Below are 25,408 nucleotides of genomic sequence, written 5' to 3'. Positions count from 1 at the left end.
AAGCTGGGCTTCCATTCGGGTTTCCAGGGCGACAGAAGGAGCGCAGACAGAGTTCAGGCATTCCCCCAGCTCCGTTGCCAGGGGAATTGATTGCTGGCAACTGAATGTCGGCCTTCCCAAACCGAGGCCGAATGCGCCTAACCAGGCCTCTCCCAAACGCTGGTTCATTTGCGGTGGACAATCACGAACTGCCGGATCGTGATTGCGCGATCGCCAATTTCGTGTGTTTTTGAAGTTCGTAATGCAGTTCGTGCCCATCTCTACTCATAATTCATCTGTATGTGTATTGAATGGAACTTGAGAATTACTCCACACATGTATAAAGCAAAAATCAAAGTACATTGTACTTGGATTGTGTATGTGTTCACTGTAATCTATAAACAAGGCTGGGAGGGAACCATTAACATCAGCTGTATCATGTTGTATTGTTTCCATACTGTTTCATTACTGTAGAAGCAGCACAAACACTCTCTCTCTCTCTCTCTCACACACACACACACACACACACACACACAGAATGTGCGTGCATACTTACCAGTGTAAAGGCTAGCAAATGTCTCTCTCCTCTGATGTACATTCTACATCTCTACTTGGGGTACTGGGAAGGGGTTTTGGAAGGGGGGAGATATCTGGGACTGTGAAAGGGATGGGAAAACTGGGAAGAGTTTTGTGAAAACACTGCAGCAGTCTACAATCTGTGTATATAAATGTTCAAGTTCCAAGAGGCCCAGTGTTGGAGGTGCATGTGTGAATGGTCTCCCCCAGGGACCTCAGGGTAACAAGGAGTCTCTTTACACAAGATATCTTACATGCGAACACTCAAGTGACTTATTTTCTGTGTGGTATTATATTCAAGTGTACGCTGTCTCCCTAGCAGCGCATGTGTATCCACAATGGGAGAACCTTTCACTTAAGTGTCCCCATGTAAGCTGTGTTGAGAGACTAAAGGGCATGACTAATACCCAGGAAAAACTAGGAGTTGTGTCTCGCTAGTCTTCTACTATTGTGTCATACAAGAAAAATAAGTATACTTTTCAGGACAATAGAATAGTTACACAATGCTATAGACCACAATGATATATTTTCTCTCTTAGGGGAAAGAGGCCATTGGTTGTAAAGATGATAATATAAGTTCCATGAATTTATTTTACAATCATGGGCCCACAACAAAATGTTGTGAATTGTGTTGTAGTGACATTGTGGGGAGTACAGAGCTGAGCTGGTTCTGGCAAGATGAGAGCAGTGCCAGTTACTATGGGCAGGGGTTGTGGGAGGGACAGGGAAGTAGTCACTTTTCCCTTGTCTTTGCTTCCCCCCATTCCCAAACATTCCCTTCCCTGTTTGTCTTGACCTCCCTTCCCAAAGATTCCTGCCTGTTCATCTTTGCCCTCCTTCCCTGTTCCTTTCTCTTCCCCCTTCCGAAAGACATTTGCCTGTTTTCATCTCCTTTCCAGACACCCTTCCTGGTTTCTTCTTCCCCATTCTAAAGACTCTTTTCAATTTCTCTGCCCTTCCAAAGACCCATCCTGATTTCTCTCCCCTCTTCCAAAGAACCTTCCCAGTTTTTCCACCCCTTTCACAGCCCCTTCCAGATTTCTACCCCCTTCCAAAAACTCTTCCCAGTTTTCCCACCCCTTTCACAGTCCCAGATATCTCCCCCCTTCCAAAACCCCTTCCCAGTCCCCCCCAGGGCCCTTCCTGGTTTTACGTACTTCCAAAGACCTTTCTCAAGTTCTTTCACCCACTTGTTCCTTGTGGCTTCTTGGGGGGCCTGGGACAGCTCACAGCTGTGGTGCCGTGGCCTACAACTGCTCACTGCTGGGCCTGGGATGGTTTGCCAATGCAGTGCTCAGGCCAGAGAAAGGTGAAGGCTGGCAACTTGGACAGGTCCTGCTCCTCCAGTGACGACACACCACTTGCGACTAGACACGGGCACGAACAGAAAAAAACCTGAACATGGTGTTCGTTGTTCGTTGCCATCCACGAACAATTAACATTGACGAACATGACCTGTTCACAAACATGTTTGTTGTTCATTGTTCGTGGGAGCCAGCAGGCCCTCTTCCAGCCATCAAGTTCCCTACCACACCACTCCCAGAAACCTTACCTGAGCAGGCAGTAGGAAATGTACCAATAATAAATAATAGCTTGGCCCCAGAGCCTGGCAGCAGCCCTGGAACTTGAAGAGGTAGATCCCTATCCCACCACACACAAAGAAAATTCAAGCTCCGATGCACTCTCCCTCTCTCAAAATGCCAACAGCAACTGTCTCTCCCTCACTGTCTGCAAAACCAGAGCTGGGAGCCCCCCTCCTTCCTGCTCTTTGCTTCCTTGTAACAAATTTGGAGCTCCACACTTGAAAGGAAGACCTGCCTATCAAGCTAAATTGGGCTTAGATTGGGGTTTCCAGGGCAACAGCAGGAGTCCAGACAGTTCAGGCAGTCCCTGCCTCCGGTTGCCAAGGAAATTGATTGCAGGTGCCAGATTGTCTGGCTTGACAAACAGCAACAAACGAGGCTTGCAACGACCACCTGTTCATTTAGAGTGGGACCTCACGAACAGCTGATTGGGCTCTTCGTGGCTTTTTTTAGTTCATATCGCTATTCGTGCCCATCTCTACTTGTGACCCAGCTGTGTTTTATTGTAGCTGGGTCATTTGGAGTGTCCGGTAGCTGTACAGTTTGTGCAGGGCCCGTCTGATGGACTGTTGGAGTAGTGTGCATATGCAAGTCAAGTAAGTGTTTTGGGGGGGATTTAATCCTTCCCCCAAACTCCATTTTTTCTGGTTTTAGATTTTTCTGCAACCCTGGGTATTTCCCCAGGATTGCAGAAGCATCTGGTGTGCTTTGAAGTAGTCCTAATCATCAGATATAAGCATCCACATGCATCAGGACCACTTCAGAATTAGATACCTGATTTTATAGACTATCCAACAGTTACTCTTTTACCAGTTTTTATTACTTGTTGCATTAGTGACTTGATTAAGTTGTAGGGGTGTGCACAAAAACTTGATATTATTTGAATCTGGGTATTGAGAATATCATATATATTTGGTATTGCTGATACTTAGATCCAAAAATACAAATATAGTATTCAGATCCAGGTTTTATTTCAGAATCCATGTATATTCAGCTCCATTATTCCCTGTGGGGGAACTTATCTAGAGAGCTGGGGGTGTTTTTGTAGAAGCTCCACCAAAATTGTAGGGACCCTACTCCTTCCTGTCCACTACAGACCCCAAGTTTCAAGAAGATAGGACCAATTGATCCAATTCTATGGGCCCCTAAACACGGTGCCCCCAGCCACTCATTTCCTATGGATGAGGTTGAAATTCCAAGGCTTTCCAGGGCAAAGAAACCTTCACCAAACACACAGGGGCAACCTCTGGTCAAAAGCCAGTCCTGATGCAAGCTGAACCAACAAAATCCAGTATAAAACCTGAGAATCTCAGCTGAACCAAAGGGAAACAAGGGACATTATTGCAAGCCCAACAGAACCAGTATCACTCCCAGAAGCCAGGCAGAACCCTGTGCCAATATGAGAACACCAAGGAACAGAACCAAGTACTAACACATCAACCACACAGCAGCAGAACCATCAACCTGGCACAACAGCAGCCAGTCACCTGTCAATGGCAAGCAGGAACATACACAGACACAGTAAGTTGGTACAAGTGTCCTCAGAAAGCGAAAAGGGGGAGTAATTTGCATGACCAAAGTTCTCCTGTCTCTGCAGTCCACAATACAGCCTACACTATCATTCACTGACCCAGAGGAGTCTCAAGACAGAGTTGCAGCAGCTACCTTTCATCACTGGCTCTCCAGGAAGTTAACACAAGAACAACATAACAGCATTCCTTTTGGGTGTCTCTGTGGGTCTGGCTTTTGCTTGTTTTAAAACATTGAACCAACAACAACAGCCTTTCCAAAGTACACAATCGCAATAGGTTAATAAATATTGTATGTATAAAGTGCAAAAGTGCTTAGAGAATATGCAGATTTATCCAGAATATATAGTCAGTTTAACTAACAATATCCAACTGGTGGAGCAAATAGTATCTAAGATCAATTCCTATACAGAATTATTCAATAAAGATTCACTACAAAAATACATATGCTGCATTCAATACAATTTCTATACAAAAATTCAATCCTGAATCAATACAAAACATACTATATTTGAAATGCACACAGGCATTCAAACCAAGTCCATTAATGAATCTCAGTTGTAAATCAGTTGCCTGCAGAAGTCTTGCACATCTACTACACTCCAAAAAGCCACACCTACGGGTTTTGTCGGCATATGTTGTCCAATGCCGTTTCGTCCATTCACTTCTTCATAGGCATTTATATAGCAGTTGCTACAGTCAGTCATACACCACCATGTTGGTTAACTCCAGACGGGTGACCGTCTGGAGTTAACCAACATGGTGGTACATGACTGACTGTGTAACAATTGCTATATAAATGCCTATGAAGAAGTGAATGGACGAAGGTTGTTCTTCCTTTTTCCCAGAGCAACGCTTTTTGTATTTGATGTTTTAAAGCATTAGCAGTGTGGTCTCTGCGTTCCCTAACATCTCTATGAATCTTCCTGTTCAAGTAGCAAGTAAACAACATTTTGGTGCCATTTTTCTCAATTTGGTGCACAGAATTGTGCCAGGATCCAATGAATGTTCTGACTAGGGGTTTTGAGGGGAGTGAGGGGAGATTCCAAGTTGGAAATATACAGTGTGCCAACTAGATAAAGTGTCCTGCCAATTTTCTACCTATATTTAAGATTTTGCTGAGGTAAGATGGCAGCACCCTGGAGGGGGCACCTCCATCTCTTCCTTTTTTGCCAGCTCCATGCTCTCCTCCTGCCTCTCCCCAAAAGGCCTTCTGCTGGGCTCAGAGAAAACCAGAGAAGACTTACTGGTGATCCTCTCCTCCAGTTCCTCCAGCATCCTCTTGAGACCTTGAGGTGAGCTTGAGGACCAGTAGACTCACACTGCTGAGTCACAACAGCTGGAGTAGGGGGAGCCTCAGCAGCTCCTGCCTCGTGCAGGTGTGGAAACAGTGCTCCTGAAGCAGCCTCAGCAAAGAGAACCTTGTGAAGCTTCTTGCTGCCACCAGCCAAGTCAGAGGCCAGGCTGGTAGAAGGCAGCTGCAGGGCAGGCCCCACACTGGTAGAGGGAAAGCTGCAGCCTTTCCATCTACCCTGCTACTCTTCTGTTTTGCATTTCCACGACTGCCCCACTGCACTCTTATTATTCATTCTGTCCCCACTAGTACTACTGATACTTTCAGAGTAGGCCTAGCTGAACTGCACTATACTCACGCAGCATTAACCCACGAAATTTTTTCAACCCCACCCTCTCTTTGGTTTTCAATACCTAGCCAAATATCAGAAGTGTTTTAGAAAAACAACTCCGACTATCTACTCTAAAAGCTGGCTAATTTTTGTTGGTCTAACCTGGAAATGGAAATATGCTATCTTATTTAAAAACCTTATTTAGGTTATGTTATTATTATAACTATGCTAACAAGGAGTTTAATTCCTCTTTGAGAATCAAGCAACTCTCTTGAAAACCGGCGATTAGTATAGGTCAGCTATGGCCTACCACTTGGCCTAGCGTCACTGAAGTGAAGAGACCAAGAGCAATGTGAGCAGCCTAGTGAACTGTTCACTTTGAGCCTATTTATCTATTTGACAACAACACCTGAACCCTTCTTAATGCCTACACAAGCCTCTTTAGGGAAAAACTCTGTTGGTCCATAACCTGAAAATTAATTTGTGTGTTTTTAACAAGGCCTCCACCTCACTTATATTAAACCCCTATTAAAACCAAGCAGCAACAACAATCCATAACAACCCTACAAGAGCACCCCAAAAATCCACTAGAGACAGAGACAATAGAACAACTCTTAACTCCTTAATACAGGTAAAAAAGCAGTCTGTTTCCCACAACAACAGCAACTCTTAATAATATAACAAATAACAGAAACTCTTTAAATATCAAACCACCCCAACAACCAACAAGCAAAAAGCAATCTACCCCCCCACACACACACACAACAGCAAGTCTTGATATATAACAATTAACAACACTCTTTAAATATTAAACCACACCAAAAAGCAAAAAAACCATGTGAAACAGTACAACCATGATGCATGGCAGCCATGATCTGTGTGTTTCTAGTGGGAGTCATTCCCCCCCCCAATAGAAACCAATGGAGAGTAGCTGGTCAGCCTGCTCAGGGTGCTTGGGGGTTTGGGGGGGCTTCAGTTTGGTTCTGTTGGGCTGTCTGGTGTGCAGATTGTAATTGGGAGGGTGTCTTTGGCTGTGGCAGCCATGATCCATGTGTTTCTGCAGTGGGAGTCATTTTCCCCCCACAATGGAAGCCAATGGGGTGGCTGGGGCCACCTTATTTGCAGTGCCATAAAATGGCTCCCTAGGGTCCAATCTTGCTGAAACTTTGGGATAGATCCTCTGCAAATTCGGTGGATTTTTCTTGCAAAATGCCACCCTAGCCCTTAGATAGCTCCCGTAAATAGCTCCCCTAGTTTTCCCATAGGGAATAATAAAGATTGGAGGTGGCTGGGGCACCTTATTTGGGGGCCATATAATGTCCCCCCAGGGTCCAATCTTCATGGAACTTGGGGGGATTTATAGGACAGTTACGAGTATGTCCCCTGTAAATTTTGTAGATTTTTTTTGCAAAATGCCACCCCCATCCCCCTGGATAGTCCCCATAGTTTTCCCCATAGGGAATAATGAAGATTGGAGGTAGCTGGGGCACCTTCTTTGGGGGGGACAGTAAAATGCACCCCAAAGTCCAATCTTCATGAAACTTGAGGGGTCATTAGAGGACAGTTAGAAGTAGGTCCCCAGACAATTTTATAAAATTCGGTCCAAAAAAGGCTCCCCAAAACCCCCAAGTTGCATTTCCCATTGGAAACAATGGCCAAATTTTACCGAATTTGCTCTGTATTGTCGAGGAAAATTTGAGCATGTGCAAAGAGTAGGTGCATCATGGAATACCATCCCTCATCTTGGAGGAACAAGAAGGAAACCCAAGCCAGTCCATACACAGGATTGACTGCCATGTGGCTGAAGTGTGTGAGTGAACAGGAAAGTAATGGGAGAAATGTGTGTAAGTGCAATATTGTGCTCTACACATGTAATTCGTCTCATGTAGTTCAGCTCTTAGAATGGAGTCTGCTCTGAGCTAGGCCTGCGTTTATTTTCTTGCAAGAATTTGAACAAGGTTCTCCCATCAAAGAATCCCTGTGATTGTCCACACAAGTAGAGCTCTTCTACTCATTGGTCACTCCCTTCCCCCTGCTGCCTGGAGAAAAAAAACCAGTAAAGAATACTAGGGAGAATCCAGCAAGCTTTAAAATGGCTGACACAGTGATTCCCAAATATAGCCAAATAATTCAGATATATTCAGGAATCCAGCATTTGGTATACCTGAATGTATCTGGATATATCCATGTATGCCAAATAAACCCAAATAACACAAGTAAGGTGTTAATGTCATATATTTTCTATTCAGGAATACCAAATTGCACACCCCTTAATAAGTTGCATGGCTTTTTTCACTTTTAGAAACATTTTTACATGCCATTTTCTTTCTTGGAATCACTTTAGTAAAGGGGGGGAAAAGGTTTGTTCTTGATGCCTGTTTACAAGCAGGACTACTGTGTGTAAATAACTGCTTATGGAGCAATGTGATTTAGCATTAAGTGGAATTAGGTCCATTTTTTATTTTGTCACAATATGTAAAAAAAATAGTAAAGGAAAGAAGCAGGATTGGTTCTATGAAATAAGATCTCTGTGGAATAAATGGACCATTTTATTTTTCTTAAACAATTGGGAGATGTATCAGTAATTTTTGTAAAGTACAAATTATTTCAAAGTTGCATTTTAACTTGTTGCGGAGCTGATACCATTATCTATGATTCCTACCATGTCTATCATGTACCTCAATGAAACATATTAAGAAAGAAAGTAGAAAACGTTCTGCATCCAGTTTGTGATGTTCTGAGATGGATCTTCTCAAGGAAATTTTCACTAGAAATGGGCACGAACAGCAGTACGAACAAAAAAAAGCCACAAACAGCCCAATCCGCTGTTCGCGAGCAAGCTGTTCATGAGGCCCCATTTTCCGGTGAACAAGTGTTCATTCCAAGCCCTTTTCGTGGTATTCATCAGCCATTCATAAAGCCAGACAGTCTGGCGCCTTTCAATCAATTCCCCTGGCAACATAGGCATGGACTGTCTGAACTCCTTCTGGCTTGTAACCCCTCAAAGTAGCTTCCAGCAGACAGCCCAGTTTTTGCCACTGTGAAAAGAAAATGACAGGAAAGGGAGGGACCCATGGATCATGCCTTTCCCGGGGTGCAATCTCTCTGAAACTTGAGGGGGTCTTCAGAGGACAGTGAGGACAATGTCCCCTGCAAATTTGGTGAGTATTGGACATTGAGATGATCAGTTTGTAACCCTCAAAGTAGCTTCCAGCAGACAGTCCAGTTTTTGCCACTGTGAAGAGAAAATGACATGAAAGGGGGAGACCCATGGATCATGCCTTTCCCGGGGTGCAATCTCTCTGAAACATGGGGGGTCTTCAGAGGACAGTGAGGACTATTTCCCCTGCAAATTTGGTGGGTATTGGACATTGGGAAGGTCAGTTTGTAACTCCTCAATTCGCTTCCAGCAGACAGTCCAGTTTTTTCCACAGTGAAGAGAAAATGACCTGAAAGGGGGAGACCCATGGACTCTCCTTTCCCTGGCTCAAGTTCAGCTAAGTCCCAAGGGGGGCATTCTGGCTCCCACGAACCTCCAACTATGAACATGTTCGTGAACATGTCATGTCTGTTGATGTTCGTGAATCCCTGTTCATGGATGGCAACAAACAACGAACATCATGTTCGGGTTTTTTTCCTGTTCTTGCCCATCTCTAATTTTCACTAGGCAAAATAGCTAGAATAAGTAATCTCTTCAGTGAGCTTGCAAAATATAATTTAAAACCCTAAATCAATATAAGCCTATTGGCATGTCATCAGTATCAATCTTTTTTTTGTTTCATAAGTGTTCATCAGATATAACAAATATAAAGGGTAAGAAAGGGGGGAAACCTTATAACATTCTAATAGTTACAGCATTTATAATGTTTTTGCAGGTAACAGGACATTGTTTAAAAGTTCCTGACAACAGTAAACAAAAGCACACATTTCTGAAACATAAGGGACTGAAATGAAGCAGATACTCATTTCAGAGACTAAGGATTTCTATGGGAAATCACTTTTGGAATTTCTGATGGCACAACTTTTAATTTTTAATTAATACTCTGTCAAGTAGCATCCATTTCTGAAAATATGCCAGAATGTTATATATTGCAATATATTATACATGACAGAAATCTTCCAATAAAAAAAGTGTTTGAATCTTCTCTACAAATTAAGTATAGTTATTAGGGGCTTCTTGTTTTGTTTTTAATGTCTTCAGCTTGAAAGTGGCTCAGACATTACCAAAGCAGTGCCACAAACTGAAGGTGTGTCACTTTTTCATTCCCCTGACAGTGCTTTTCATCGAACTCAAATATGTGTGCAGTCAGTGTGAGTACCTCTTCAAGTGTTACAAGAAGCATTGCCAGCTGACTGAAAAAGTCGGTGAAAAAGTTGCTGCATATTCATTTGGCAGCACTGCATTGGCAACCCTCAAGGCCAGTTGTAGATGTTATTCTTCAGAGAAGTGATCATGAGAATCAGTATGTACTAAAGAGTGAGTAGAGGCTAGATACCATCTGTAAGTAAGAAGAGCATTTTAAATGAGACCAGATATGAATGATGAAGATACCGCATTTCAGGAAAAAATATTAGGATCTGTTCTTCCTGTTTAGTTCAATATTTGTTGAATAAGCCAATGAACATTGTGCAAGTCTAAAACATCTTGTTATAGTTCTTAAGATTGTGGTAAATAAAAGCTCTAAATTAATGCAAAGCCACAACCTGAGGTATATGCAATATTGAAGAATATCCTGCTTACAGCTTTAAATAAATATGGCATTTATAAGACAATTAGAATAAAATAGCTCTCACTTCATAGTTGCTGCTGTGCTTGCTTATCTTGCTTCCTTCATTATAGTTTACGAGCTAAACGAATCCATTACCCTTTCCTGTATCTTAATCCACACTTTTATGTGTGCGTGTGTGTGTGTGTGTGTATTTCTACTAATTTGGTTTCTGCTGGTGGTTCCACATACTGCATGCCTCTGTGATGATAATTAATAAGCTTTCCCATAAATTATGTATATTATGGGTTAGCTTTCTACTTTTGAAAAAAATCACTTTTCTCAGTGGCAAAATTGTGTTTTGATGTCAGTGTTGTATGTACTGTATTAAATGTGAGTTGAAATGTTCTTCATAAGAGTTAGCTTTTCATGTTGGGTTGGATACTCTTCATCTTTGTGTAGCAATTCATTTTACCTTGATTTTTCGCTTTTAATTGTACTTCCCATTATGAAGAGCTGACTTTATACTCTGTGCTAAACTTGTTATGATCTATAGAAGGTAAGTAATTTCTTGAATCTTTTCTTAAGATTATAGTCATGTGTTCATGGTTCCTCTCTGCTTTTTCTTAAACTGTGATGTTAAGTTTGGTGCAGTTGGTTATGTTTTCATTGTTCTGTCTGATTTAATTTAAATGTTCTATTTCACTTACGGCTTAATGCTCATTTTTGTGGGAAGAAAAGTTACCATTTACAATACAAATGTGCAAGAACCTACAAACAACTTCCCAAACAATAAAAATACTTCTTTCTTTTGGGCAACAGCAGAGTAATATGGATGCAATTCCTGTTGTTCAAATATCTTCTGCCTAGCTGAGCTCTAACTAAAAGAAGGTAAACGCAAAACAACATTGTCTGGAATTATGGTACAGAATATATACACGTTACTTTCTCTCGAGCAACTTGTGAGTGAACCGGAATTGCTACAAAATATACATTCCATAACATCACAAAATTAAAAATAACAGAGCATTGCCCCCAATCAAAAGGGATTCAAATGACGAACAAAATCTGTTGCTGCTGTATGTCTGCACGCTCATGTAGACATTGGCCTGGAAAGTAGCCTCATCCGTTAGATTGTCAACATAACTACTTCTCTTTAATTATGACCAAAATTGTGTGGGAAACAGCAAGGCACAGGAGCTCACATGATATTCTGGTAACATATGAGTTACGTTCAAAAGTGGCTTCAGATGTTTGAAAAATTAAAGAATGTCAGAAGTGCAGGTAGTTCTTGTTTTTTTGTTTCTTTTACTTCTCTGTATCACCTAAATAGAGCCTGTAAAGTAAGAACAGGAATATGGAGGTAAAAGGGTTTTTTTAAGTTTTGTATTATATGATATGAGATACATTGGAGGGGCATGCAAGGTACTTGTGCTTCCTGTTATTAATAAAGAGCTATCCATATTACAAAAACTTGGATTCTTTTGACATTTAAAATAACTTTGAATAAGTCTATTTGAAATTAAGTTAAACATAGAATATATATTATACAGGAAATAGATGCACTAAGTAGGTATAATTTCCTTACTGGTTTCAGGGTTTATATCCAGGAAGTGCAGTTGGAGATGATGATTGCTCAGATCTAGACTGAGAATGATTTCATTTCCCCCTCCTTTTCAAAACAGCAAGAATATTGCTCTGTAATGGCCTTTTCTGATGTTACAGGAGTCATCCTATGAGCCTCAGCCACTTTGTTCATTATAAATTTCTTGTTTTTGTCCACGTGCTAGCTCCACTATAAAATGGAAGGGCTTAAAGATGAACTCAGGAGGAATAAATGCTACAACTTAAGAGTAACTATTACTGCTCAAAGGAGATGTTTTCCATTCGCAAACATTGCTTTGCGCGATGGTTTTGGGCTCCTTCTGTTTCTACACTTTGTTGCAGATTCTCTTGACTTCCATGTTGCTTTTTTAGTATTGTCATTGTTAACATCTTTCTCCTCTTATCTGTGCCCTATTGATTGATTATTACCTCATACACCTATGTGTTTGTGTTTTGTTACTGTACATTTTTTTCTTTAGGTCTTTGTGATTTAGTTCCCCCCCTTTTTTTTTTTGCAAATTGCCCATTTTTTCTACCTGTAAGAAATAGCACCATTTCTAAACAATATCCTGTTTACCTAAGATGTCTATGTCTTTTGCATATCACCTCTTTGAAGTTACTCCAGCCCAAGTCTCTCTCTCTCTCTCTCTCTCTCATACACATATTGTGTGCACATGTATCATTTTATCTTTTTGTTCCAGAATTGTTTTACAGTAGTCACAAGCAAAGAATTTCCTTTTCCATTAGAATTTATATTACTTTAATTCATTAATCTGGAAAAAAACTATTCTGGGACAAAATATAGCCTCATTAATGTTTTATTTAACATATAAATGTATAGTAATGGTGAGGGTTGTTGTTTTTTAAACATAGCAGGTTTTTTTCCAGGGAAGGACAACCATAAGCCACTCTAAGTTGCAACATTATTGTCATAAATTACTCCATTACAATAAGATTGTTAATTCTGTAGTCTTCAATTCTGTCAATACGTGTTTGGGGCAAGCTACTGTGGAACAGAAGAAAGAGGTTTTAAAACAACTAATTATTATTTGGGCATATGCAAACAATGTCTGTGTTCCTGAGAGTAACTGTAAGAACAGTGTTATGGGTTTCCTCTTTCCCCATAGAAAATAGCTTTTTTAATGGGTAAACCTTCAGATGCAATAGGGCATCTGTATCTGTAGAATACTTTTTCTTTCCTTCCTTCCTTTCTATTCAGAAGTAACAGATTTTGAAATGCAAATTATGTCCTTAGTGTGTCATATGAAAATTGTTACATCTGATTCAGCTATTCATACATACTCAAATGCATATACGGAGCTCTTAAAATGTGTAGAGTCGCCATGAATTCAAAGCCCTATTAGTGAATGCTGAGAAATTGTCTCTCCATTTTAGTGTGGTTAAGGGTGGAATGAATGTCTTATATTTGCACATTTTTACTGAATGTTTCTGGGATGGAAATGTAGTCAACAATTTTGTTTATACGCTACATATAGGGCCAAAACCTAACACAGTAATTCCATTTATTCTGTATTCTGTATTTGATTGTTAGCAACAATCAAAAGAAAACTCATCCTATTAGCCATATGAAACAAAGATAACCTTAGATCTAAAGTAATTGCATAGATCTAAAGTAATCAAGTTTACTGGTGTAAGTAATTTCACTACTGTAAGTAAGTTCACTATAAACAGACAACCATAGAAAAAAGAATGCTTTCAAACAGGAAAACAAACGCTGCCATAATATATACATACATACATACAATATACATCCAGACATTATCTTCTCCTTATCAAAGCATTGTCTTCAGGGCATCAACTACACATTTTGCTACAGCACCTTTTTTAAATAGGCTGTCTGGATGACTAAAACAAACTCATTGTTTTATATAGATTCCATACAAACTCATGCAGTTTGGGGTTGCTTAGGATATTTAATAATAATAATAACAACAACATTCGATTTATATACTGCCCTTCAGGACAACTTAACACCCACTCAGAGTGGTTTACAAAGTATACTATTATTAGCCCCACAACAAACACCCTGTAAGGTGGGTAGGACTGAGAGAGTTCCTAGAAGCTGTTACTGACCCAAGGTCACCCAGCTGGCTTCAAGTGGAGGAGTGGGGAATCAAACCTGGTTCTCCAGATTAGAGTCCTGTGCTCTTAACCAGTACACCAAACTGGCTCTATAATATGATTGGCTTTGCAAATCATATTATAGATGAAGTAGGTGTCACTGTTATGCAGTCATCTTGAAGTGAAATAACGCTATCGGCATATTAAGCATACTGTTTCTTCGAAGTAATCTTCAACATCTGAACATATTTAATTCTATTATCTCTAAGGAAAAGTAGTTGATAAAATGGTAAAATAAAAGGGATACAGAACCAATAGCGTATGTTGATTTTTGACATGCCAGGCATCAAAATGAGCAAAAGCATTTCTTTAAATGTCTTTGAAGAAAATATCTTTAAAGAAAAAGCATTTCTTTAAATATCTTCAAGTGGTTATCTTCAAGATTAAATGTACTATTCTGGGGTGGGAGTAAAATAGAACTAGGTTCTTTTCTCTCTCCATTATAGAACAATAAAGTTAGCATTTGTTGTTGATGTTCAAAATGCATATTTAAATTAGTAAAATTTTACCAAAATTGTCCTGCAGGTCTGGTTTATGTTTTAATATTTACATTTGATTCAGGCTGTCATCCAATAACCACTTGTATGTCGTGTATATCCAGTAAAGTGTACAGACCCTCTGTCTCCAAGTCCCAGAAGCTTGCCCATTAAATTTCCATAGTAACTCATGTTACTGTTTGTTCTGACTCAACAGTTCTATACTTCTCTCTACAGGTCCAATCCAGGTGCAGCAGTAAGGAGAACATCCTCAGAGCCAGTAAGTACTGCATTCTTGGCTATTAGTGGACTATAATTTCCACTTTAATTGTAACACAAGCTGTATCTTCTGAGAGAACATGCAAGCACACAAAAAAAACCCAGGATGTGGTTCCAGAAACAGTATTAATTTTCCATTTATTTATTTATTTCTGCTCTTATTTGACTGGAAGATATACTTGAAAACCTATATGAAACAGCTGATGAAATCTCAAATCTCAGGTGTTGCTAAATATTATCAGTGTTCAAGGACATGGCTTCAGTGCCCTGCATATTTCCAGCCCCTCCCCTACACTAGGAAAAGCAAAATAAATTAAGCAGAATGTAGGCAAAGAAGCAGGGGGGCTGCAGAAATTGCAGAGGGATGCCTCCCTCTGTCCCTCCTTCACACCCAAACAGACTTCCCCAAGGTCCCCTCCCTACCAAACACCTTTCCCCTTTGCCTGTCCTCCCTCCCTCTCAAACACCTTGTGCTCTTCTCCCTCCTCACTCCCAAACACCCATCCTCTGCTTTCACAAAGAGCCTCCTCCCCATGTTCCTTAACTATTTCACAGAGCCAGCCTGGGTTGGCACACCTTAGGGTCACCACATCAGGCCTGGCTGGATCACCAAAAGGTAGGCCCAGCCTGGGTCTCCCTAGCCAGGTCCAGACTGGGTTGCCAGTCTGGACCTGGCTAGTTCTTTTTAACGTTTGAGATTTAAGGACCCATATGTGTTGGAGCCACTTTGTTATTAGATACATTTTTTTTGTTCTCCAATCCAGAAACTATTTTTAAGAATGTGAGGCAAAGCCACATATGGCAGGAATATGGCGTATGGCAGCACTATTCTTCCATCCCATACCTTGATGGGCTCAGAACATCACTTTGTTGGCTGAGCACGTGGGGATAGAAAACAGATCTTTAGTAAGGTATTTTGTGATGAAGAGATCTAAGAGTGCAAATGAGTTATAATAAGTTAATGTAAAACATGAACTTTACAAAAATGAGGGGAATAGTTAAAAGGAAGCTGAAAGTGAAACACAAAGAATTCAATTCCTATTTAAAGCCATACCAGTTGAAGCCCAGATAGAATGCATTTCCCAGGTTAGGAACAGTGCTGCCAAGTCTAAGATATTAACTGCATGATTAATGAGCCAAGTCAAGGAAGCCATAAAATACAAAAAGGCTTCTTTTAAAAAGTGGAAGGTCTGCTCCAGTGAATTGAATAGACCGAACAGGGTCTGGCAAAAGAAATAGAAATTAATAATTAGGCATGCAAAAAGAGAATTTGAGGAGCGGATTGTTAAAATCAGCAAAATGAACAAATGTATCCAGGCAGGAAACCACCAGAGAAGCAGTTGGGTCCTTGGATGACCAAGGAATAAAAGGATTGCTAAAAGAAGATAGGGAGATGGCAGAGAAACTAAATGAATTATTTGTATCTGTGTTCACTGTGGGAAGTGTGGGGTGAACTGTGTAGAGGCCAAGTTTGTAGACAACTCCAAATTATTCAGGATGGTGAAAACCGTAGCTGACCATGAAGAGCTCTAACAGGATCTCCACAAATTGGTAACTGGGCAACAATGTGGCGGGTGAAGTGTAAGGCGATGCCTATTGGAACAAAACATCCTTGCTTCAAATATATTTTAATAGGGTCTGAAGTTGCTGAGATTGAAAGGGAAAGAGACCTTGGGTCATACTGAATATCTCAGTGAAAATGTCAGCCCAGTGTTCCACAACAGTGAAAAAGGCAAACTCTGGGCTGTGGATTATTAGGGAAAGGGTTAAAAATAAAACAACCAATATTATAATGCCCCTGCATAGATCTAGGATGCAGCTTCATTTGCAATCTTGTGTGCAGTTCTTGTCACCATATCTCAAAAAGGACATTCCCGACCTGGAAAAAGTACAGAAGAGAACAACCAAGATGCTTAAGGAGTTGGAGAACCTTTCCTATGGAGAAAGACTGAAGAAATCAAAACTTTTCTGTTTTGACAAAGAGATGACTAAAAGGGAATATGACAGAGGTATATAAAATAATGCACAAGGTAGAGAGAGAAGACAGAACTTTTTCTCCCTCTCCCAAAATACTAGAATTCAAGGCCATCCAGTGAAGTTGATGGGCAGTAGATTCAGGAGGGATAAAGGAACTATTTCTTTACAAAACAAGTGATAAAAAATGTCAGTAGTGATGGCCACGGGCATATACAGCTTTTAAAAAGGGGATTAGTCAGATTCATGGAGAATAGTTCTGTCAGTGACTACTAACCATGGTGACTAAAGGGAACCTCCATATTTAGAGGCAATAAACCTCTGAATACCAGTACTAGGAAGCAACATCAGGGGAAGGCCTTGACTTCTGGTTTTGGCTCTCCAGAGAGTTTTAAACTAGCAGAAAGAGGGAAGTGGTTTCAGAAATAAAGATGGCGGAGGAAAGAAGTCCTATTCCTGTTCTCTGTGCCGTGCAGCAGGAGATTTCAAAACTAGATATGTAGGAAGTCCTTAAACTGGAATGATGAGCTTCTGGAGCAGATTCACATCTTTTTGAGTATCTGGAAATACAGATCTGCAGAGATCTTTAAGATTCATTTCTTATTCCTTGACCTCTACAATATATCACAGCAAATATTCTTCTCCCATTTCAATGACTTGCAACATTAAAATACTAGTCTGTATATTGCTGCTACCACAGGTTTGTTGCTGGAAGTTTTAGAGTTTAGCATAGTAGGAATAGTATAGGAAAAAAATTATGACCCTTTCCCTTGACTGTGACATTTCCTATCCAACATATTCATTCCTTCAAAAAACAGAATAAATTACTTTGTGCAGCTGACTTTAACTTGTGGCCACATACAGCATAGAGTTCCACAAAGCTGTTGTCCTTGTAACCAGTGTTTCCCTTGATGGCAATTACACATGATAGAGGGGTTTGTTTTAATCTGTAGCTGTCCTTTCCCATTGATCTTGAGTTTTCCTTTCAGAATTTTCAATCTCTTGAGGTTGGTTAATAATGAATGTATCTTCGAAAAGACAAAAAGTTCAGCATTTTAGTTCCCATAGATTATTTGGGGAATCTTGATTCCCATACATACAAAGACAGGAACCATACGTTTTGGCCTTGTTTTAAAACATGATTGTTATGCTTCTTAGAAAAACATCATCAGCCATGGGACCCAATTTCATAATTAGTTACTATGTAACATGAGTTATTATGGAAATTTAATGGGCAAGCTTTTTTCTTTAATCATTAAAAGTATTGGAAGGCATTCTCTTTATTCTACTGATTGTGAGGAGGACTGTCCGCTGGCTATTCAGAAAATTTTTGTTTTATTCTAGTTGTTTTGATACATTTTATGATTTTATAGTGTTTGATGATATGATGTATTGTTAACATTTGTATTTTAATCTGCCCTGAGAATTTCAGACAGAATATATATATTCTTAAGTAGACTATTTCTACCAATAGTCTTAAGTAGACTATTTCTACCAACAGTCAGTAGACTATTTCTACCAAGTTAATGCTCTGGGAATACCTCATTTTCTTTCTCTTGCCTTGTATGGTTGAAAAAGGAGTTGTTGATATCTGCAGAACCTGGAGGAGGAAGAGGAGGAGGAGAATATATATAGTCAGTTTAGCATAGTTTGATCTCTCTATCATGCTGAGAAAATCCTTATTTTATTGCAATGGAGGTGTCCATATAGGCGTTTCTTTTATCCATTTGTAGGGATTTTGTTTACTGAGTTATTCTTGAATGAGCCATAATGGTAGTATGAATTAATCTAAAAAGAAAAATAATTTTAATATGGTTATTTGTACTATTCTAATGCCTAGAATTACTAATACTTAGAGAGCTGCTGTAGTATAGTGGTTAGGTGGCTGGGCTGCGAATCAGCACTCTGCTAGGTCAACTCCCACTACTGCCATTAATTCTGCACATAGCCTTGGGTAAGCTATCCCACTCAGCCCCAGCTCCTCAGATGTGTTGTGGGGATCATAATCACACTGACTTTGTTCCCCACTCTGAGAGTGACACTAATCTGTCTAGAAGGGCGATATATAAGCACACTGTTGTTGTTGTTGTTGTTGTTGTTGTTGTTGTTGTTGTTGTTAGAATTAAGTGTCTCTGAACGTCTTCACCTAACGTATTATATGCTAATGAAAACAAATGTTAAAAATGATAATGTGTAAACTAGTGATCCTAAGTGTGTTAAACATATCACATGTTTATTGAAAATATTAAATTTAGGAACCATTTAACTCACTTGAATATCAAATTCATTCACATAATCAAGAAGTAAAGCTGATATAGAAACAAGTCAAAAGCATAGGTTCCTTTCGTTGAGTCATAATTGAGATTATAATAGGGGCCATGACTAGAGGTGGGCACGAACAGGAAAAAAAATGAACCGATGTTCGTTGTTTGTTGCCATCCACGAACAGGGAATCACAAACAACCACAAACATGACCCTGTTCACGAACATCTTCATGGTTGTCTGTTCATGGGAGGGAGGGGGGAGACTTGGAAGGGAAGCCCTTCAAAGTCCCTTCCCTGACAAGCAGCTGAGTGAGGGATTTAAATGTCCCTCTTCCTGCACTGTGTAGCAGCAGGGAGATGGAAATTTAAACCCCAGCAGGCTGAAATCAGCCCTTGTCAGGGTTTTCCCTGACAAGCGGCTGAGTCAGGGGTGAAGTGCCCCTGGGCTTAGATTGGGGTTTCCAGGGCAACAGAAGTTCAGACAGAGTTCAGAAAGTCCGTGCCTATTGTTGCAAAGGGAATTGATTGAATTGAAAGGCACCAGACTGTCTGGCTTGACGAACGGCTGATGAACACCACGAACAGGGCTTGGAACGAACACATGTTCGTCAGGAACGGGACCTCACAAATAGCTTGCTCACAAACAGCTGGGATGTTCATGGGGTTTTTTTGTTCATATTGCTGTTCATGCCCACCTCTAGCCATGACCGACCACATAAATAATGATATCAGAATTAAGGATGAGTAAAGCAATTCATATTAGATCTTGTCAGTAATATGTAATTATGACAAAGACAGCATTTATTCCTTCTACATAGATGAGATGGTGTTGATTCAAAATGACAATCTCAAATTAACAACCTTGGCGCACACTGAATTTTTCCTAGCTACAATTTGTACTTCAGCCAACACACTTGTTTAGTTTTGTGCTTGTAAAGATAATAAAACTGCTGGCTGTCATTTGCTGTCTTTGGGGGGGAAGTGCTTTTCAGGCTTAGGCATTTCAGGATCTCCTGTTGTATTTGTGCAGTGGGAGAGTTTTGAGAAACTTCAGACATAAAGGCTAGTTGCTTAGGTGCAATTAAACTATTCTGGGCTCTTTGCCATAACTGTCTCAGTTCTGTATAAGGATAAAACTTTTTAGGAGGTATATAATATAGATGTTCTGTCTCATTTGCTTTATAGATCAACAAATACATTGTGGCAGTCATTTTCAGGAGAACAGTAACTTAATGAATTAACATTTCCAGTTCTATGTATTGTCGAAGGCTTTCACGGCCGGAGAACGATGGTTGTTGTGGGTTTTCCGGGCTGTATTGCCGTGGTCTTGGCATTGTAGTTCCTGACAATTGTAGTTCCTGACAATGCCAAGACCACGGCAATACAGCCCGGAAAACCCACAACAACCATTTCCAGTTCTGCTGATTATATGCTATGTTCCAGTTTTTCCTTTGTGTTTTCTTGATTGATATATGTATTTAATCACTAGTCCAACTGATTTTTAAACAATGTTTGCATTCCGTAACAGGCTGTATGAGGGAGTGCTTGTGCTATACTCTCAATAAGGAGCCACAATGAAATATATAACAAAGTACAAATCAGTTTAGTCGTGTATACTATGTACAATAATAAAGTATGTTCATACAAAAATGACAGTATAATCAAACATTCTTAACAATGTGACTAATTGCTTCACAATAGACCATAAACCCTCAATGAGTTCCACCAGTGAACAACACTTGTAAAATGATTTTTCATGCAGTACATTCCAGGTGCATTCCCCTAGTTCACTGGAGTATCTAGCCACAGATGGCAAAGCATTGAGGGTCCCTAAGAAAAACTCCGAGTTGGGGTGGGCCGCACTGTGGATGTGAAGTACCCTATGGGGAATCCAGTCACACCGGGTTGATGGCTGCACCGCCCTACAAGTGTCCAGATTAAACAGCTTGTTTCAAGATGACCGCTTCCTCAGGGACGGTGTGAAAATGACCCTGGTGTGTAGTCCCAACTGTCAACGGAGAACCACTCTTTAATGCATAGATTCAGCGCACTGGAAAGGGAGGGCCGTCCCCATAGGGTACTTCACATTTACTGCATGGAATGTACTGCATGAAAAATCATTTACAAGTGTTGTTCAGTGGTGGAACTCATTGAGGGTTTATGGTCTATTGTGAAGCAATTAGTCACATGGTTAAGAATGTTTGATTATACTGTCATTTTTGTATGAACATACTTTATTATTGTACATAGTATACACGACTAAATTGATTTGTACTTTGTTATATATTTCATTGTGGCTCCTTATTGTTGGTTTGTCGTTTATTGTGTCTAAGGAGCTGCCTCTGGTTCTGTTGTACGTGCTATACTCTCAGCATATGATTGTTCTATCAGAGGAAGGAGGAACCTGTATATATCACAGTATTATTATAAAAAACTACCAAGGAATATTTTCTTACTTTCATATTTATCCTCTGCAGGTCATAGTGCTGTAGACATTACAAAGGTGGCAAGAAGACATCGTATGTCTCCCTTTCCATTAACATCTATGGACAAAGCCTTCATCACAGTACTGGAAATGACCCCAGTGCTTGGGACAGAAATAATCAATTATCGAGGTATATCATATAACCTTCAACTTCTGGAAAGGAAGGAAAGTTTTGTTTGGTTACTTTGTCAGTTACTTTTGATTACTTTTCATAATACATAGTATTCAAAACAATCTATAGTAAACATTACAAGCACTATATACAGTGAATCAATAATACTACTCTTGCATAGAATCATGCTGCTGAGGGAGAGAGGCTTGCCTAAGGTCAGCTAGTCAGCTTTTGACAGAGATTTAATTTCGATTCAGGGATTTCCCAGTTCACAGCTTAGAGCCACTATGCTTCGCACATGAACTTCTAAGTTTTCAGCTAGGTTATTCCATAAAGACATTGCAGATCCTCGCTACTAAAAAGTAGATCTTGCCTTACATACATATAATACTACCAAGTAACCCATCACATTCAGAGAAGAAAAATGGTGACTAATGTGGCAGATTACAGTTTGAATTGTTGCCAAGGCCCAAATATTTGATTCATGGAAATCAGCTGAATTATTCAGTGTTCCCACATTACCAAGTTGCCCTCTTTTGAAATATCAAGTGTTAATATTTCATGGCAAGTATACATACTGTATCTCCCATGTAATTGGTCCTTCAGTTGCATGGAAACAAATATTATACAAGTTCTTGATGTAGATATACTAGAAAATAATTCTATGACTCTGTTGATCCTTCTGGCATGCTTACAGCTGCAAATTCTCTGCCCAAGGAAAACAAATTTTCTCTTCCTCCTTCTTAAATGAGGTTAGCTAATCTCCCTCCCATCCAGGGGAGCTCCATGAGCTCTGATTGGCTGACAATCAGCTGGATTTGCAAAGGCCAAAATCAGAAGGATTGGTTCACAGCCCTGGAGGAGAGGTGGGACTTTGGGAGATGGAATTCGGGCTTACAGAAATTTTCAACACTGTCACATATAATTTAAATAAACAAGACAAAAACTACATTCTGGACAGGTCTGCATCCACTGGGCTTGATAACACAGGACCAACTTGTGAGCCATGGGCCATACCTAAGCTTAAGTACCTGGAAGCAGAGGAGAAGACAAGGTCAGTTCAGATATTACTCAATTGCTCCCAGTGAGCTAGCAGGCTCTTTGTAATTTCCATCCCTACCAGGAAGTGCTTTTTAACAGGAGAGGAAAGGCATGCATATTACTTAGTAACCATCTGATAAAGTTTCTTCACCCTGGCTACACCTGAATAGCAAAACCAAATAGGAAGTTATTAACCATGCTTATGTACTCTTTACGCAGTGTTACGTTATCCCATGCAAGTAACAGGCAATCAACTAAAATAGAGATTGCTATGACATCACATCATGTTTCTTTTACTATATATCACTGGAGAGACCTGTGGATGACAGTAGCCCTCTCCCCTCACTTCCCTAATAGGGCTGCCCTTTCACATATCCCAGAGAGCGGTCACTGGCTCTGGGCTGGTAAGGATGGTGTGGCCCCGAAGAGGCTCCCAGTGTCTCTGCTCCTTTGTGGAGCTCTGCTTCCAAAAAGAGCAGAGGTCCAGTGGCACCTTGTAGGCTCCAGCCCCACTTAGTGTACCTGTCCCCCTTCTCCCCCTTGAATTCACTGCAGGCAGCAGGGTGGGACTTGGAATCTTGTGTGTGTGTGTCTGGCAGGAGAGAGCACCAAGGAGAGCTCTCACTCTCCCACAGCGCTGCTGGCATCTGATAAGCCTGGCAGAAGACTGCTGCATGCTGATGGTGAGGTTGATGCTGAGTTGTGGGGTGGGGAGCGTTGGAGCAAAGTCCCAGGATCTCTGAAGCTCTTCCCCCACAGGGCCGGACCACTCTCTCTTTTGCTGTTTGTGGAGGCATGGGTGGACTTCTGGAGTCTTGCTCTGGGGATGAGATGACAGCCCCCAGAGCAGTTTCTCTAGTCCTAGGGGCCATCATCCCACTCTGGGGGGGGGGGATGTCATCCCAGCGCTGGAGCATGACTCACGGTGTCCACCTTTGCATTTTCCTTGCATGTTTCCAATGCAGTAATATATTTCAGTGGGGCCACTGAAAGTTGATGGGCATTCACAATTCCCATCATATCCAATGGGCCTTCCAGCTTCTCTTTTTGTTTCCAGTAGGCATTCTCATCATTTGTTTCAGAATCTGCCCCCGCTTGCCTCTAAGGAGCTGCCTGTCTGAGACTTGGCAGGCTGATCTTGAGTGCCAGCAGCTGCGGGTGCAACCCTTGTTGGGTCCTGTGGCCTTTCTGGTCTTACTTTTCAAGGAGGAAGTCATGTTTCTCGGGGCAGCAGCAGAGGGTGGGAAGAGTTTTAAAGCAAGTGGTGCTTCAGCAGCCAGCATGGCCCTTGTCAGAAATGAGGGTTGGGCAAGCGGGTGGTTGGACACCCTGTCTGCAACTTCAGTTTATGTCCCCCCCCCCCTCCAAGGAAGAGCTACCCTCAGGGCAGGCACCTTTGTTGGAGTGCTGCAAGCCTGATCACTGGGGTCTTTCTGCTCTGTGCACCTGCTCTCTACAGGATGGGGGAGTAAGCATTGACAGCTGGAGACAGGAAACGTGGCCGGTTGCCAGCTGCCAACGCTACACTTCTTCCTCATTCACAGCACTGTTGACTGCAGCCACCCTGTAATTGATGGATTCTGTTGGCATTGCCACGGCAACTACAGAGTGTTCTCTCCTAGCTGGCGTTGCCCTGCCAGGGTTGCACACTTGCAAAAATACTTTGAGAGAGACTGAGAGCCAAACTCCATGAGATGAATTACATGTGTTCAGCACATGAATACACTTACACGTGTTTCGCCATTGCTTTCCTGTTCACTCACACACTACGGTCAAACTACATCGATTACATACTCAAACTGGCACGGGTTTCATCCCCATTACCCCCCCCCCCCCGAATCACATTTCTCATTGGAAATCTCCAGTTTTTCTGGCCCTGCTGCGTCAAGCAGGACGACTCTGACTACACTCTCAAAAGAGCAGCAATCCCAGCAAAGAACGACATCAACGAACTGGGGGAAAAGGATTAACAACTGGCTCTAGGGAAGAGTAATGCAAGGCCCCTCCCTCTTCCCGAGTTGCTGAGCAAGCGGTGTGGAGCATCTGAGCCAACGGTCGTAGGTGCTGCCTAGACCCATGGACTTCAGACTGTCCCCCCCCAATGAATTACCGGAGAGCAGAGATGCTGATGGTGCTAGTATTCACTAGACTCTCAGTGCAGCGTGGACTCCTGATGAGGACCCTAGCCAGCAGGCTAGATTCCTCTCCACCACCATCGGACTAATGGGGACATGAAGTTGAGTCCACAGCAGCTCAGCAGGGAGTAGGGAAGAGGCGAAAAGATCACATCCCCTCTCTTGAAATCTGCCAGAAAAGGCTGCAAGTCAGGACCACATTGGCCGTCTGGATCTGGTAAGACTACCCTGTTCAGAGCGGGAGAGGAGGGCCTAAAAGGAGAATTCCATCGCTTTTGCATTCAATTCTAAACTTGGTGGGAAGAATCCCCTCCAGCAGACATGTCTGCCAAAGCAGGACCCAGATCCAGATTTCCCAGAGGGATCAGAGAGGGTTCTTCCCAAGGCAGGGGTGGGACTCCCCTTCAGGCAGCATTTTACAATCTAATAAAGGCAGAATGGGAGGCTCCAGCCAAACCTAAAGCCACCCATGCAATCTTTAATAAGTTCTATTCATTAATTCTGGGGGCTGCTAGAAAAATCAAACTCCCTCTAGTGGATGACCTGGTGACCAGCCTTGCATCCAATTTGGTACTACCAATGGACGCTGAAGGGCTGCTCAAGGGCTGCCCCTGCGACAGAAGGATAGAGCAAACTTTGTGCTGGGGTTTTGAAGCATCTGCCAACTCTCTTAGAGCATCAGTGGCAAGCTCACTCTTCATGAGGGAAGCATTCACTTGGGCTTCAGATTTAGCCACAGCAGATAGCAGTGTGGCTAAAGAGGTGAAGGATGAGGTCAAGAAGATTGCCCTGGCAACGACATTTGCAGTGGATGCCTCCCTGGGTGCCATGCAGCTATCTTCCAGAGCAATGGTCTTCAATGTGACAGCCAGGCAGAACTCGTGGCTCAGGATCTG

At 41.4% G+C, this 25,408-nt stretch overlaps 1 protein-coding gene across 16 annotated transcripts in view; it reads left to right on the top strand.

The window, feature by feature from the left end:
• The window catches only part of GPHN (gephyrin), a 566,991-nt gene that overhangs the window by 392,909 nt on the left and 148,674 nt on the right, over positions 1 to 25,408 (top strand). For 9 of the 16 annotated variants that reach the window (XM_054970790.1, XM_054970786.1, XM_054970784.1 and 6 more), the window contains 2 exons: positions 14,459 to 14,501; positions 21,217 to 21,354. In XM_054970790.1, the coding sequence (XP_054826765.1) occupies positions 14,459 to 14,501; positions 21,217 to 21,354 (181 nt within the window). Of the gene's footprint in view, positions 1 to 14,458; positions 14,502 to 21,216; positions 21,355 to 22,297; positions 22,391 to 25,408 lie in introns of all 16 variants that reach the window. The other 7 variants (XM_054970780.1, XM_054970777.1, XM_054970781.1 and 4 more) reach the window with 1 other exon arrangement.

This window comes from Eublepharis macularius, chromosome 2 (genome assembly GCF_028583425.1).
Source record: "Eublepharis macularius isolate TG4126 chromosome 2, MPM_Emac_v1.0, whole genome shotgun sequence".
NCBI classification, from domain to species: Eukaryota; Metazoa; Chordata; class Lepidosauria; order Squamata; family Eublepharidae; genus Eublepharis; species Eublepharis macularius.
Note: the sequence above shows the minus strand (reverse complement) of the source record. Positions and strands in the feature narration are given on the sequence as shown.